A 17,366-nucleotide genomic window follows, 5' to 3' on the forward strand; every position below is an offset into this window, starting at 1 on the left:
CAGATGGTTGCCTCCTGTGTGCCCCCTCCAAGCCTCAGGGCATCTGTGTAAGCATCCCCTGCCTCAGTTTCTCCTGTCAAGGGTCTTCTTCAATAACTCATAAACCCTTTTGTCCATTGACAGCCCTTTTCAGGTTCTGGTTTATTCCTCCTCCTCTGTAACTTGGAGAATTAGCTGATCCTAGTTCAGGCGTGCCTCCTTAGTAACTTGACTGATAAATTCCAAGGCCAGCAAGGACCATGTGGTCATGTTGTCTGGCCTTCTGCATAATACAGGCAACAGAACTCCCCCAAAATAATTCATTTTGAACTAGACTATATCTTTTAAAGTCAAGATTAGATTTGTTTTAAATGCCAGTGATTGAGAATCCACCATGACCCTTGGAAAATTGTCCCAATGGTTAATTACCCTCACTGTTCAAAAATTTACCTTTTTTCCAGTCTGACTGTTTAGCTTCAATTTCCAGCCATTAGGTCTTGTTGTACCTTTGTCTGCTAATTGAAGAGCCCATCATCAAATATATTGATCAAGTAATCCCTTAACTTTTTCTTTGTTATGCTAAATAGATTGAACTCCGTGACTCTCTCACTATAGGCCATGTTTCCTAAAACTTTAATCATTCTTGTGGCTCTTCTCTGAACTCCTTTTAATTTATCAACATCCTTCTTGAAGTGTGGACACCAAAAGTGGGCACAGGGTTCCAGCAACAGTTGCCCCGGTACCAAATAGAGGTAAATTAACCTTTCTTCTAGCTGAGATTCCCCTGCTTCTGCATCCAAGGATCACATTAGGTTTTTTTTGGCACAGAGTCACAATGGGGGAGCTCTGGTTCATCTGATTTTTATTTTTCCCCCCACCACAGCCCCCAAATCTTTTTCAGAATCTCTGCTTCCCAGGATCTAGCCTTCCATCTCATGAGCCTGGCCACCATCTTTGTTCCTAGACTATGCATTTGTTTAGTCACATTAAAGCCCATATTGTTTGCTTGCTTGCCCCCAGTTTACTAAACAATCCTGATGGCTGTGCATTAGTGACCTGTCATCTTACTTATTTACCTCTCCCCAAATTTTTGTATCGTCTGCAAACTTTATCAGTGATTTTGTTTCCTTACAGGTCATTGATTAAAAAGCTAAATAGCACAGGGCCAAGAACCGATCTCTGGAAAACCACATTGGAAACAAACCTGCTTGATAATGAGTCCCTGTTTACAGTTACATTTTGAGACTTATCTGTTAGCCAGTTTTTAACCCATTTAATGTGTGCCATGTTAATTTTATATTGTTCTAAATAGGTTTTGTTTAACAAAATGCTATGTGGTATCAAGTCAAATGCCTTGAAGATGTCTACTGTATTAAGCCAACATTATTACATTTAAGAACCAAACTTGTAATCTCATTTAAAAAAAAAAAAAAAGCTATCAAGTTAGTTTGGCAGGATCTATTTCCCATAAACCCATATTGATTTGCATTAATTATGTTATCATTCTTTACTTCTTTATTAACCAAGTGCCATATCAGTTGCTCCATTATGTTGGCTGGGATTGATGTCAGGCCAAGAGGCCTATGATTACCCGGTTTACCCTTTATAAAAATTTGGCACAACACTTGCTTTCTCCTGGTCTTTTGGAACTTTCCCAGTGCCCCAAAGCTTATTGAAAATCAATATTAATGATCCAGCAAGCTCCTCAACCAGCCAAAGTCCACACGTTGAACAATGAGGAGAAAACAAAATCAAACAGCTGTTCATTCACCAGCCATTTTGTGCACTGAACGAGGCAGGGGTCCTGTGGGGAAAAAAAAGTGATCCTATAATTCAATACTGTACCTTAATGCATATACATATAGACTGGGCCAAAATCAATTTATCTTAATTCTGGCACTTCCTAACTATTGAGTGCTTCTCTTTGCAACCATAATGTGCTTTTAACAGAACTTGAGTGTGATAGATGATCTAAAAATACGGCCTTTGAGAGAAGAATGCAAAACATGAAAAGAAGGCAAAAATGTCCAGTTAAAAAGATAATCAAAGGAAACAATTACTTGGCTAATCAAATGAATGGCAAGCAAAGCAGACTCAAAGTAAAGGTAATATGTAATGGAAAAAGAGGGAAAAAAACCTTAGGCCTTTTTCCTAACTTCATCCTTCATTAGGATCCGTCCTGTCTGTAGAACCATCACTCCAACACTTTCAGTAAGAACATACTTGTGGTTTTTGTGAAAAAAAGGAAGGAAAAGAGCAGCAGCAACTCTGTATGCTAGCTGAGTGAGCGAGTGCTGAAAGGAAGTATGGCTGACTTGGCATCTGATGATAGGAGAGGAGGTCCAGGGTAAGAGAAGTAGCTGCGGTTCTGTGAAGAATGGAAAAGTTAGTGTGGCTAGTGGTGTTTGTGAATTCCTTCACCTTCTGCAGTGGTGAGTAAATGAAAACATTTTCCATATTAGAGACAGTTAATCTAAGTTCACATAGGTATGGACCTGATAAAAGAATTAAACCTTTAAAAGGCTGTGAAAACCAGTATCTCTTCTGTTCTACCAGCTTGGTTTTCAGTCACTTCAAATTCAAACCATGTGGAAAGTAGCAGCTTGTTATCCCTGGAGTGAAAATGCAGCTTGTATATTTCCAGTTCAGCTATTTGCATCACATACAACAAGGAGAATGTAAGAAACAGCCCAGTATTGAGCAATTGGTCAGATTTAATGTACTCAGACTAAGAATAAAACAAGACTGTCCAGGGTAATGGGAGAGTTTATTCTCTGGCATTTTAGCTTCTTCAGAATTCATGTTGTGGTTGGAATATGTTCATTCTTTTTGAACTTAGCTTTTCAGAATCCTACTAGTGCAGGGTTGGGCAAACTTTTTGGCCTGCGGGCCATGTCGGAGAATAGAAATTGAGTGGCGAGCCATGAATGCTCACAAAATTGGGGTTGGGGTGCAGGCTCTGGGGTGAAGCTGGGGATGAGGATTTTGGGGTGTAAGAGGGTGCTCTGGGCTGGGACCGAGGGGTTTGGAGGGCGGGAGGGGGATCAGGGTTGGGGCAGGGGTGCAGGTTCTGGCTGGGGGGGTGGGCTCTGGAGTGGGGCTGGGGATGAGAGGTTTGGGGTGAAGGAGGGTGCTCTGGGCTGGGATCAAGGGGTTTGGAGAGCAGGAGGGGGATCAGGGCTGGGGCGGGGGGTTGGGGCACAGGGAGAGGCTATGGGGTGCAGGCTCCAAGCGGCACTTACCTCAAGCGTGGTACAGCCCCTGACCCAGCACCCCGGCCGGAGCAGGGCTGAGCCATGTGGTGCAGCCCCACCCCAGTGCCCCGTGTGGAGTGGGGCTAAGCTGCTGGTGCAGCATGCAGGCTGGCTTAAAACAGCTCGCGGGCCATAGTTTGCCCACTCCTGTACTAGTGGGTGTCGTAATTACAGTGCTAGCTATGGCTCTACACACAACTCTCCTCCAAACAGATTCTGACCTCCATAAGTGTAAATAAAATATCTTACAGTTGTGTAATTGAGATCAGAATCTGAGCTGTCATTTTACATCGTGCTGCAGTTTCAAATGAAATGTGCTTGCACTTTATCAGTAAATCTGCACTGAATGACAATGAACTTGGAAAACAGGATAAAGGGAAAATGTTGAAAACTGCTTTGAAAGGTGAGTGTGGAAACCCAGTTTTAGGAAAGGATGTCAAGTAAGGCACCAGTCCTGGTTTCTGATGCAAAAGGAAAAGTTTAGATGTATGTGAGCTCCTATTTCAGTTGCTTACTTGCAGTTCCGTTTTAAACGGAGTTAAAAGTAACAGGAGGCTTTCAGAAAAGGGGTTCAGGGGGATGAAAAGTAAAAGCTGGACTTTGAGGAAAATTCTGAAGTCATTTGCTAATGAGATGCAGCAGCTCAGACCATTCGAGGCTGAAATTTGGACGGCGATCTGATATACTGGAAGAGTGAGCCTAGCTTCACAGAACTTGGAGATAAGAAATGTGGCTCCAAATGCAAACTTGCCCATAGCTCCGATCCAGTGATCTGGTTGAGATTTGTCTTATAAGGGTGGCCATGAACCAAGAAGACCAGATGCAGATCTGGACCTCCCCAAAGTTCAAGGAACTTCGCATCCATTGTTCCAGTTCATGGCCCAAAGGCCAGTGACATTTTAAGAGAACACATGACTTGTGTTCGAACTAATTAGGACAACATGCCTTGGTGTGCATCAGCCTCTGAATATCTCTTTCTGCTTTGTGGGGCACTTTAAGGAAGAGGGGGGAAAACTTTCTAAGCAGCCACATTAAGTTATGACAGGATCTGAGAGGCAATAACCACAATTCCTTTTCATGAATAGAGCTCAAAGCACTTCACAATCTTTTCATGTATGTTTCCTCACCACACCCCTGTGAGACAGCAAAGTGGTGTTATCTGCATCTTACAGAGGGGGGAATAAAAAATAAGTGGCTTGCCCAAGGTCACACATGAATTCCACGGTGGAGCAGGGAACTGAAGCCAGGTCTCCCACATCCTAAGCCATTGCCCTATCCACTAGGTGCGACTAGGGAAATCGAGCAGTAGTGTTTGTCAAGAACTGCTGTCTGTGTGCTTGCAGCTTAGTGGACTCCACCTGGATGTGCCTCTAGCACTCTTTGGTCTTACTGACATTCTCTCCTTTGTTCTTTTATTTCTACCCCTCATCTCCTGTTCCCTCTCTACAGCCATCCTGGAACTGACTGGCACCTATGACATTAAAGGGACATGGAAGAGTTCAATCACCTTGCCATGTGTCTACATGCCTTCCCAGGACTTTGTGCAGCAAACAGTCATTTGGACCCTGGAACGAGATCAAAGCCCTGCCACCATCTTTCGAAGGGATAGCTCTGATGATCACATCCTGTTGTCACAGTACAGAGGTAGGGTCAGCGTGCCAAATAGCAGGCCAGGCGATGTGTCTCTTGAAATTGAGAAGCTTGAAGTCTCAGACAGCGGATACTACACTTGCAAAGTCACCTGGAGAGCCCAGGACAAGAGCCTGCTAACAAGGGAGAGAACCACTAGAGTTAATGTCGTTAAAGGTAAATCCAATAATAAAATGTGATTTACTTGGCATTTCTCACTCATAAAGCACTTGCCCGAGCTGGCTTTCGATCTGGTTCGGATGGGGTTATGCGGAGGGACTTCCACTCCCCACTGACTCCCCACATCCACAGGGTTGGGGCCAGCATTTCCCACGGGTTCTCGAGTGCCATGCATCGTCTTCACTGCACTGGCATTAGCCCCATCCTAGTTAGAGGGACATGGACCAAAGGATGGGATTCATGCCTGTGACGTTGATTTGGGGGTGTGGCTTGTATCTAGCTTGGCCACTAGTGCTACTTAAGACAGCCTTCACGACTGCTTTAAAGTGCCTCACTGCTGAACATATCTGTGGGCCTTGCAGCAGTTACAGAAGAGTTGGAGTACAGGATTGCCCCAGCTGCACACTCAAGAACATCCCCAACACACCCCAGAACTCTCTCTGTGCATTTGGTGTGGAAGGCTTATGGAGGGGCAGAAAAATGGCTCTGCCTCTGACAGTGACAGGCTGTGGTGTGGGGGTATTCCCTGCAGTAGCCACGTTGTGCTGGCACGGCTGGTGCAAAGCAGTCACAAGGAAACCATGAAGGGAGCTCAGAAACTCTGTATAAAAGGGGATTATATGAGCAGGTCATGAATGAATTCATTCTGGAGAAGGGTGAACAGCCATGGAATTCAGGGAAGTCTGACTCCTACACCTTTCTCTATGATGACCAAATCCCCAGATCAAATACCCTGCAACTTCAGGACAATTCAGACCCAAATCCCTTTCCCTCTGTCTTTCAGTTGCAGTGACTAAACCCATCATCAGACCAGGCGCTCTGGGATTCACTGTACCAAAAGGGGCTCGGACAAGCCTGACCTGTTCTGTCAGTGGGTCCCCACCCATCATCTACCGATGGTTCAAGGGAGAGCCAGGAGGAAACGCAGTACCTGTGAGCAATCACGCCGTACTCATGTTTGAGTCTCTGCAAACGTCTGACACGGGGAAATATTACTGTGAAGCAGAAAACAGAGCAAGCTCACAAGTCATACGGCAGAGTGATGCAGTGCAGCTGACTGTGAGGGGTAAGTGCCCCAAATTAATGCTTGGTGATCTCTGAGACACTGGGTGATAATGAGACAAATGGCTTAAGCGGGTTTAAGAAAGGTTTAGACATTTAGATTGAATCTAAACAACAGTGAGATTCGCTAGCTGTCACTCTCAGCCTTCCTAGTTAGGACAAAGCTGATCACTGGCTAGGGTCATAAAAATGTTCAGTCCTCCAGCTCTGCCACTTGCCAGCTTGCTGACCTTAGGCAAGTCCCCTTCCTGTGCCTCAGTTTACCCTTGGAGATAACGGGCATTCCCTTTGTCATGTCCTTTGAGATCTACAGATGAGAAGTGCTCTATAAGACGTGGGAGGTTTACAACTTTTGCATTTATCCAATTTATAAATTCATAATTGAAGGGGTGGAAGAGTCTGACACATTTGTCACTTCTCTCTTAGACCTCACAAAATCAGCAACCATGGTGCCTTGCTCTGAGATCAAGGTGCACACCATGGTATCAGAAGGAGGTGAGGCCTGCTCAGTGCTGAATTGGAAGCAATTGGGAGACAGGAAGCGAAGTGGTGGTTTCATTGCGGTTCTGTGTGAATGATGGAGAAGGGTGGGTTGAATGTGACACGTCCACTTGCTGCCATTTTAGAAGTTAGTCCTCAGGTTGATAGAACTTGCTGGAAATGAACTCTGCTGCCCTATGTGGTTCTAGCTACTACACCCCTTTCCTCTGCTCTCCTGTGAAGCATGACCTTGTGCCATTGGGCTACTTGGTTGCAGACTCCATGGGATGGCAGCTGTCCTAACACTTGGAAGGACATGCCTAGAGGAGTCATGGATTTCCTTAATTTCATGTGGTTCGTCATGAAGTCATCAGGAGCAAAATTCCTGCCTCCAAAACTCCCATGGTTTGGGAGAATTCAGTATGTTGGGGAGTCCAGCAGAGCACAATTGCTTCCTTACTTGAAACCTCAGTGTGCTGTTTTGATCTAGGGTACCAGGGGACCAGCCTGCCCCTCTATCTCATCATCCTGATTGTCGTGCTCCCTGTGGCTGTGGTGTGTGTTGTCATTGCGGTCGTCTTGTGTAAGAGAGAGACCAAGAAGGGTGAGTAGGGTGCGCTGGGGACGCGCCGGGCGAACAGGCTTTTTGCTTCTGAAGATTTCTGGAGAGGGGCCAAATAAAAACATTGCTACAGTGCAATGAAAGAAAATAAGTCAATCGAGATCACTTCTTGAAATGGAACACTAAGGGGTAGGCTTAGTTTATCAAGAACAGGAACTGACAGGGTAATCAGAATCCACTGCGCTAGTCTCCTTTTCTCTGAGCACTGAGCTACAGTACTTTATCTATCCATTCCAATCGTGCGAATGCACTTCTTGCAGCTGTGTGCCTCAGAGCTGTTTGCTAGGAAGTCAACATGGTTTCATTCTATAAAAGTTGCTTCCAATTGACATCTCAGCACAGTTCCTATTGACTGTAGAAAGAGTAGATGATGGAAGGGACCACTGTAATCATCTAGCCTTGGCCTTCCTGCGGAACACAAGCCATAGAATTTCCTGCTTCAAGTCATCCCCTGTTCCACATGTGGTTTCCTGGTTTCTGTGCAGCCTGCTCCGTACATAGTTCCTGGACGTTTCCCTCTGCCTTAGGCTTCACTGCTGCTGCTGGCCATGCCACCTCTGCTTCCAAAGAAGGGCCAGAGAACTTCCTTGATCCGTTTTTTCAATAGAATTCTGCCCCCTCCTCCTACCTAGCCTGTGGAAAATGAAGTGTGGTGGGGAGGTGGTTGATGGGAATGGGTAGTTCCCTGCTTAGCAGATTCATTACAACCCCTTCCATGGGTGGTGAGCAAATATGAAAGGGCAGAGAGATGGCTCAGCATCTGCCAGAGAGAGCCATCTGTGCTGGGGGTATTCCGGGCAGCCATATTGCACTAGCTTAGCTGGTGCAAAGCAGTCACCGGGCAACCAAGAACTGAGCAGGACATGAGCAGGCAATGAACTATGTCACTCTGGAGAAAGGCCCAAACCCCGCGTTTGAACAGACATGAAATTCAGATCTGGACCCATATTGTCCCCTAAATGTATAATAAACTCCCAGATCAAATACTGCCCCAGTGTTGGGATAATTCAGGTCTACATAGCTAAGCACTGTATAGCGTTTGTCACCACATAACTCTGACCAGTTTCCATGCCCCTTTTTTGGTTTACATTCTGCCCCAGTCTCCTATTGGGATATGTGTGCTTTTGGTGCAGTTGGCCATTTTGAATTTTTTTTTCATGGGGAACTTTAGGGCTGTTTGTGAGAGTTTTACGTGTTAAGGTTAGAAGAAAACAGGTATTTTACACACATTTTAAAGAAAAATACTTCTATAGGCATTTTTAGATAATTTACAAAATAACATGGACTATGACAGTGAAAAATGAAAAATGTCAGAAAAGAGTGTTTTAAAACTGCAAAAAATATGTCCCTTAAATATGCTGAGGTCTTTTCAGAGAAATTATTTTTTTAAATGTATTAAATATTAGTTTTTAGAAAATATTGTTTATGCATTTAGATTAATTATTTTTCACACTTTTTTCAAAATATGTCTTTTGAAATAAATAGAGCATGTATATTAGAGAAGATAAGACACAAAGTGAGAGAGAACAGCTGAGAAAAGCAAGTCTCTTAGCCTGTTACAGAAAGAGTAAAAATAAAGGGGGGGAGAGAGTTTTATAAAGCAGCAAGAAGGCTTGTGTCACTGAGCACATGGCAGAGAGAAGAGAGAACCACCTAACCCCTACAGCTGCCTCTAGTCAAATGCCAACAATTCTGGGGGACAAGCTGGTGAGGTAATATCTTGTAATGGATCAACTTCTGTTACTGAGAGAGACGAGCTTTCAAGCTACACAGATCTGATCCCTTGAAATATGTGTTAACTACTCATGCTACACAATTTGTTCTACCTTGTATTTAACTGTGACACACTGATGTTGCAAACATCTTCAGGTGTGGGAAATTAACTGAGAGAGTCACAACTAAATACAAGGTGGAACAGATTGTTTAGCATAAGTAGTTTATTATGCTATTTAGTTATTATTGGACACTATTCCTTTTCCCCCCCACATTATTATTATTGACCATACTTCCATTTTCATCTAATAGTGGACCAGTACTATTGTCTGGATTCCTTTTGTTCCTTGTTTGTAAATAAAAACTCCTTATTGTTCTTAACTCTGCTGGGCATAGATTTCTTTTGCTTCCTTAATCAATTTTCTACAATTCTTAGCTGTTTGTTTTTATTCGTTACTATCTGCTTCCCCCAGTGTTAAATGGTGCAATTGTGGCTTATTGGCCATCTTAAATTGTTCCCAATTATCATTCACATTTTTCTGTTTAAATACTTCCTCTCCCCCCCAGCTGATTTGTGATTTGTTTTCAGTTTTGTAAAACTGACTTTTTCTCAGAGCATCAAGTATCTACATATTACTAGTTTAGAGGTCATGTCATGTATCTATTTTGTCATTGCAGTATGTTCACAGATAAATGTAATTGAATCCCTTTGTAAACTTGATGCTAATTTTGCAATTTTAATTTTTCGTTCTGGTTGAATCAACTTTAGTGTCTACTCGCTAGCTGGACAGGCCTAATACATCCAGCCCTAATGGGAAGAGATTTTTAGCGTTCATTGCAGCATAGGGCACTTCAGTGACAGAAGCCTTTTGGAAATTATCACTATCACAGGGCTCAAAAAAAGAATTAGATCACTCGATGATTGCTTCTCCTGTTCATTCCCTCTGAAGCACCTGGCACTGGCCATTGTTGGAAGACAGGATGCTGGGCTAGAATGGACCATTGGTCTGACCCTTCACGGCCATTCTTAAGTAGAACCATCATCCAGGAAGGGGCAGCAAGATGTAATGGACTGAACACAAGGCTGTTTCTATTCCCGGTTTTGGCAAGTCTCTTAACCACTCTGCCTTGGTTTTACAATGGGTAAAATGGAAACAACACTAACCAAACAGGGTCCTGGAATGGATGCACTAGTTTATGATTGTACAGTGTTATAAAAACATACTGTGTTATGTAAGGGCAATTATTATTACATCTTTCAATGATAAGACTTTAAAAATAAAAATCTGATTTCCACTTGGAAGAATAAAACTACAAAACATTTCGTTTTCTTGTTTTCAGATAATCCGAATGAAGTAACATGGTGAGTAAGATTCTTTATCTGTCATGCTGAAAGAACTTCTGGGGTTGTAATATTGATTTCTGTGGCAGGACAGCTATTTGCCAAGTGAAGAATGAATGTCCTCTTTGGTTATACAGGAGGAGGGGGTATTAATGGTATTTGTGATTGACAGCATTAGATATTCACACAGGGGACAGCGATAGAAATGTTTGTGAATATCTTAGAATCACCAAAATTGCAGTTGGAAAAGACCTATTGGATTCTCTGTTCCTTCACCAAAGAGACCAGTGACAATTGTCCTCTGTAGTGAATTCACAGAGTTTTGTCCAGAATCTAAAGAACAGGAATTTCTAGCTCTTCCCTTGGGATAGTCTCCCAATTGAGAACCATTTCCCGATGTTCATCCAAAACTGTCCTTTGCTGAACCTCCTTCCATTACTCCCTGGTATTTCTTCCTGGACCATCCTAATCCTAAATTTGAATCCCTGTGTCCTACTCTTCCATTCACTAACACACATACACAAGACAAGCTGCCAATTTAAAGGTCCTGACAATAAAACAACATGTAATGTGGGAGCTACTTATCCAGATGCCAATAGAGTGATTGTAAGAGTGTATGTTGCAGTGTGGTATTCTGCCAATGAAATTTGTCCAAGTGAGGTTTGTACAGCAGTATGTTAAAATAAGGTCTAACTCTGATCAACATTGCTCACTGCATGCTGGGACTTCTCTTCGTTGGTTGCACCTTCATTGTAAAAAATGTGGCCAGCCACATGCCACCTTGGAGAACTTTATCAGCTGTACTTGGCCCATATGTTGCAATTTGTCCACTATTTATTCTGTCCTTTATTTTCCAAGGGCCAAATCCCCAGCTGGCATAGCCCCACTGAGGTCAGTGTCATACATCAGAGAATTTGGTCCCAAACTTAGCAGATTGTTGCTTTTCCTTTTAATACAACTTTTTCAGCCTCCCATAATGTGCTTGGGTTAGTATCCGGGGTCTTGTTGTTCCATAGCTAATATTCCACTGTCATTTAAAAGCAGAAGACTAAAGCCTGATCTCTGCTACCCTGCTGTAAATCCAGTGTCGCTCCACTGACATTAATGGAATGACTCCAGGTTTATGCTAGTGCAATGCAGACTAAAATCTGGCCCCAGGACCTAAATTCCCACTAAGGTCTGGCGCCGCACAGGAGGCCACCAAAGGCTGCGCACTTAACTCCCCCAGTCCTGGGGCTGCGGCACGTCAAGGAGACATGCCTCTTCCTCCCAGCTTTGGGGCTGCAACTGGGAGAGAGGACTCCCCTACCCAGGGGCTGTGGCGTGGAGAGGTGCCTTTTTCCCCAGCCTCGCAGCTGCTGTGGCGGGGAGAGTTGCTCAATCTGAGCCCAGAGGCTGCTGCAAGGAGAGAGAGCTGGGGGGAGTTCTCTCTCTCTCTCTCTCTCTCTCTCTTCTTTTCCCCCCACCCCCACAGCCCCGGGGCAGCCTGCACCTCAAACCCCTGGTCCCACCCCAGCCGGAGCCCTCACCCCCTGCACCCTAATCCTCTGCCCTAGCCCTGAGCTCCCTCCCATACTCTGAACCCCTCGGCCACACCCCCAGCAGACATCACCTCCATATTAGTGAACATAACAAAATTCATTCCACACATGGATGGGAAAAATTAGAGGGACCATTGCCCAGGATCTTGAAACTGGGTGATGTTAAGTCTCCCCTGGCTCTTTCCTCCCATTAATATTCAACTTTTGTTTCAGTCCTAACTCCAAGAACCACACAAGAGGAGAGACTTATTCAGGAGTCAATGACAAGTGCACATATGAGGAAGCAAAATCTAGAGGTGAAAACAACTATACATCACAGCCTGTGGAAAAGAATGAATATGAGACTATTGGCACAGTGAAAAACAATGACTATGCAACTCTTGTGAAAGCAACAGCATCTGAATATGAACTGGGGGATGTTCCATAGAAAACCAGCATTTACACACCAGCAGCAGTGCAGAAGGTAGGGCTGTAGAGCTTGAATGGTGACCATTCATTAAGGGAAGCCCTTCATCCTTTCCATCTTCTCATAAAAATATTAAGCTCCATTGTTTAATTGCTGAAGGGCAATTGCATCACCCTCTGGTTCTTCATGGAATCCAGTCTGCCCTATTAGTTCTCATGCAAGTTCTCAAGCACCTTCTAAGATCAGCTTCCTGCTGTAAACTATCCAGGAATGATACAAGGTGAAAAGTGTGCGTGTGTCTGTGTGTCTCTCTTGCTCTCTCTTCCCCCCGGGGTCTAATGTTCAGCACAGACAATGGAAGGTCCTTTAATAATGCAAGGAGAGTTCAGGAAAAAAAACCTGAGAGCAAGGCCAAAATAAGAACTGCCTAGTATTGAAGGGACCAGCGGAAAGGAACAAACTCTACATCCGTATCTTGCTCTGTAATAGTTTTTATACCATACCTCTACTGCAAGAGGAAATCTGTATGTATTCTGTAGTAAAGTTTGGCTGCTAGTAGCTATCCAATCATATAGTATCTCAAATTGCAACTTGGGACCTATTCCTTCAGAGAGTCCCTTCCTTTTGTCTCCTGCTAGAATTGCATTTTTAACATTTGGAAAAGATGGAAGATGCTTTTTAAAATGTCTGGGGCGAGGAGTGTTGGCATCTCCCACTATCATTTTTTTTTCTGCTCCTTGCTTTGCCCTTAGGCTTTAATATAGGCAACAGTGTTTTCCTATGCAAAATGGTATTTTTAGCATGGAATCATATGCTAACAACCATCCCTTGCCACAGCTCTTAAGTGTTGTGTTAATAAAAACTTTCCACTAACTTAAAACTATTCCTGTAGCTGCCTCTCTTCCACCCACTCCTGTTCACAAACCCATATTCAGATGTTGGGCCTGATTCTGCCCTCAGTTTTATCCGGGCACTCCCTGTTAGGGAATTTGCATAACTTTGGACAGAACTTTGTCCTTAGCGAATGTCATCTATTCCTAAATCCCTTCCTGAAGATTATAATTACAAGACTATATTTTCGCCTGTAAAAATGTGTTCAGTACCTTTTAAAATCAGTTCACATGTTGGATATTAAAAAAGCAATGATGGTGTTTCTTTCAAAAATATCTTTCCCCAGAGCACTGAAACAACCCTCCTGTATTCTCCTTCTGGCCATTCTCTGGGGTCAGCTATAGAGAGAGACACATTTAGCTCCTGCTATAACCTAGCACTATCCTATTGAATTCAAACATGTAACTTGCTTGTGCAAGGCCTGGATGTGGCCCATAGTCTTTAAACCAACAATATCCTGTAGCTGCAGTGCTGATGCAAAGCAGCTGGGGGCTAGCTAGAGACAGGCAAAGAACCAATTCCTTGTTATGAAATTGCCATTCTTTCCCGTCGAGCTACTCTGAAATCACTTACTTGGTATTGTTTATAGTTAACTTGCATTCCCAACTCTTGAAATGCCCTGAACCATGAAACTGCTTGCCTAATTAAGAAGCCAAGGTACTTTCTTGATAGCCCTAAACTGAACTGTTTCACATAGTCCAGTGGTGACTGACTTGACACCAGATGCATCATGTTCAAATACAGTAATTGCAGCTCCAACCTCTTTGAACCTGGCTTGTAGCTCCTCCTGTTGTCAAAGCCTTGAGTTAAGGGCGAAGACTGTTGTCCCTAGAGGGTGATGTTGTGGGCTTTCCCTCAACCCTCTCACTTCCCTGGTTCTTGTCACACAGACAGCAAGTAGCAAAAGACCAGTAGTCCGAAGCACAAACAATGCAATGTTTATTGGGGTTAGTTTCCAAGCAAGCATATTCTGAAGCCCTTCACACCAGTCGGGCTTGTCTCTACATGCCGATAGTCTGTTCCCCAGTGTTCTGTTCCCAGCTCTGATGCCGCAGAACATTTACCCCGTGTCCCTCTTCTCAGCTCTGACACCACAGAGCCTTGCCTGTCCCTCTTATTTTTTTACCTGACCCTCTTATTTTCAGGCTTGACTTGTTTTCCTACCTCCCTTTCCTGGAGGGCCACAATTTGAGTCTTCTTGCTTACAACTAGCTTGTTTGTTGACCGGGTATATTTATTATTTGCAGCTCCTTTGTACCGCCATTTATGGGCAGTGCTCTCCTTCCCCTAACAGCTAGGTAATTTGCATCCACACAGAGGCTTTCTGGCTTGCTTTTGGATCCAAAGCTATTAGCAGCTCAGAGACTCTGCCTTAAAAGGGACACAATTAACTTCCACCAGAGTTCCGATTACTTTTCACTTCTGCTTCTAAAACACACAGCCATCTGAAAAAGAAAACACAACCTATTGTGGCTCCCTTTGGAGCCCTAATAGAATTTTAACTAAGTAGCATGTTTTGTTTGCATTTCTTCTACAACATACACTGCACATGTTCTAGGAAAATGCACACCCCTCCACAGTTCAACTCTACAACATTATATTAGCCACACAAGGTGTAACTGTCTCCCCCATGCCCACAGATTTCTCCTGCACCCCCACCAAAGTGACAGTCCGATCACCCAGAGCCACCCCAAGGCTCAGTGTTCCCTTCATTCCTCCCCTTTTTTCCTGTGTGGGCACACAAAAAAAATCCAAAATATCTCCCTCAGCCCGTGGCCCCAGCCGCCTCCCACCACAGCCACGACTTTGTCTTTATTTAAAAACATATTAAACATTGAGGTACCTTAAGGGTTAAATGCTAAATATCAAAGCCAAACAACACTAGTTACCTGTGTCTGGCAAAAAGTCTGTCAGTTTTGCAACTTTGAATGAGAGATTCAAATAGATTTAGTGCCATTGTTTGTTTTTTCTTTATTTAAAAAAAAAAAAAACCAAAAACCAATTATCTTAAACGTACAAACAGGATTTTACAAACCATGAGTATTGGTTTAGTCCTTAAAACCTCACATAACTACACAAAAAGATTCACATGCAAAAATTCTTTTACTCAACACCCCTTGCACTGCTTCTATTACTTTTTACACAGCTGTACCCAGATTACATTCCCATCTTGTACAATCGGAGACAGTCAAGTTTTAGTGGAAACCCCTTACATTCCTTTGGAGATTTTGATTAATTCGTCCTATAGTCAAATAATATAGATCAGAGTATCTGGCTGCATGCAGCAGTCCTTTATAGACCATTTCTGTGGGAAAAGGGCCCATTTTCCCACAGAATAGCTATAAAGGCTCCTGGGGACAAAAACATAGTAGTGGTCAGGGCTGTCCTTAGGATTTATTGGGCCCTATGCAGTGTTATTAAACTGTGTCTGACGGCAGCCTGGGCTTGCAGCCTGGTGGGGGAGGGATGAGGCAGCAAGGATACCGAGCCACCCAGCCCGCCTCACAGTGGCAGAGTGTGTCAGTTCCTCGCAGAGACCCCCGTACCCTCTCCCTCATACAGAATGCATGGTGCTGGCACATTCGGCTCTGTGAATACGGCCCCTGCCTACGGAGACTGTAGTGCGCACTGGCTGTGCAGGAGCCAGTCCCCTCTTACCTGGGCTCATGGGCAGTGGGTGAAGCTGCCACTTGGGGAGGCTACCTCCTCAGCCCACCTGTGACCCCGTACATATGCTACCCCTGCTCTGCTCCAGCCCCCCCCCCCCACGCTGCCCAGGCCCTGCCCGCTCCCCACTGTCCCCCCTCCTCTCTTCCCTCCCCCTCCCTGATCACCCTCTTCTAGCCAAATCCCTGAACCCAAATTAAGCAAATGACTATGAAGAAATTGCAGAAGTGGTGTCTTTTTTTTTTTTTTTTTTTCAAAAGAAAATAGAGCATATTTTCCATTGCATGCCAGCTGCTGAAGACTGGACATGCAGAAGGTACCCAATTAAAAGCACTAAACTTGGGAATAAAAAAATGTCAGTCATGGGTTTTTTTATACAGCCTGAAGTTTGTCAGATTTATTTGCAAAAACTTTCTAGTAAGGGCCAGTCAGCTGTCCTGCTGAATACAACATTAAATATTATGGAAGACATGATGCAGCTCTTCTCTGTTTTACATTTTCTTAATCGGTATTTCTAAGCTGATTTTATATTTTAAATGTACTCATATTTTAAATTTAGCCTTCGTAAAGTAATCATTCAAGATTACTACATATCTAACTCACTGAAACAAAGACATTATTTCAAATTAATCAGTCACAGGGGTTTAGTGTGTTCGTAACAATGTTCATTGCTTTTTAGAAAAAGGAAACACTAATTTACATTGTGTAATCTCTATAACAATAGACATGTTTATGAAATTTCACCAGCTTTAAAAAAATGTTTCCAAAGATTTTAGGCATAACAAAGAATTTTATGCCTTACTAAGGTACTGATTTTGTTGGAGGGTTCTCTTAAAGCTAGTTCATCAAATAGTCAGAAGTAAACAAAGTTGGACAAACGAGTTGCCCTATCTGCAAGGAAAGGGGTGTTGTCCCTTTAAAGGCTCTCTTCAACTGGGGGGAGGGGAGACCACATTTATTATAAATATAATAAAAAGAAATATATATAAAACTCACTATTGTATTGTTACTTATTCCTTACTTAACTATATATTCATTCATTCATACCAGTTCTGCATAGGGGTTATAGTTACCAGCCTGGAAGTTGCTCGTGACAGAGTACTGGCCAGGTAACCTGTACATGAGAGTGGAGCCGAGTCCGTGTCAGATGCGCATCCGATGCTCCTGAAGGGTAGTGGCAGAACTGGAGACTCAAAGTTCTCAGTCCTTAGTGTCCATTTTTATAGGAATTTCTTCCTGTGCCAGTCCGTGGAATTTGCTTTGTCATATTGTTAGTCATGATGGCTCCAGGACGGCTGTCAGGTGCTCATCAGCTTTCTTCATCCTTTGAATTGCTCAGGTGGATCCCAGTTTGCCCTCTGGTGGGGTTCTCTGGTTGTCTCCACCTGGTGTCGTCTTCAGCCACTTGATATTAAATTCTAGGCTGGCACTTCCCTGATTATTCAAAACCCACCATTCATTCACATACATTCTTTACTTTAATAAAAACACATTTCTTATTTCACCGAGTATTGTTATTTATTTGAGACTCCCTGTCTCTTAACATTCCTTCGGTATTGACTTTCTTTTAACATACAAAGGTGTTATTTATTTGAGACTC

The 17,366-nt window shown here is 43.5% G+C and overlaps 1 protein-coding gene across 1 annotated transcript; it reads left to right on the plus strand.

Annotated features, from left to right (window-relative positions):
• Positions 1-1,508: 1,508 nt before the first annotated feature.
• On the plus strand, positions 1,509-16,235 carry LOC311526687 (V-set and immunoglobulin domain-containing protein 4-like). The gene is made up of 6 exons (XM_084639962.1): positions 1,509-2,411; positions 4,683-5,039; positions 5,827-6,108; positions 7,075-7,188; positions 10,261-10,282; positions 12,016-16,235. Exons 1-6 carry the CDS (start codon positions 2,357-2,359, stop codon positions 12,227-12,229), a joined length of 1,044 nt encoding a protein of 347 aa, XP_084496088.1. The 5' UTR covers positions 1,509-2,356; the 3' UTR covers positions 12,230-16,235.
• The last annotated feature ends 1,131 nt before the right edge of the window (positions 16,236-17,366 follow it).

The sequence above is a fragment of the Lepidochelys olivacea genome, assembly GCF_965140295.1.
Source record: "Lepidochelys olivacea isolate rLepOli2 genome assembly, chromosome: 9".
Classification (NCBI taxonomy): domain Eukaryota; kingdom Metazoa; phylum Chordata; order Testudines; family Cheloniidae; genus Lepidochelys; species Lepidochelys olivacea.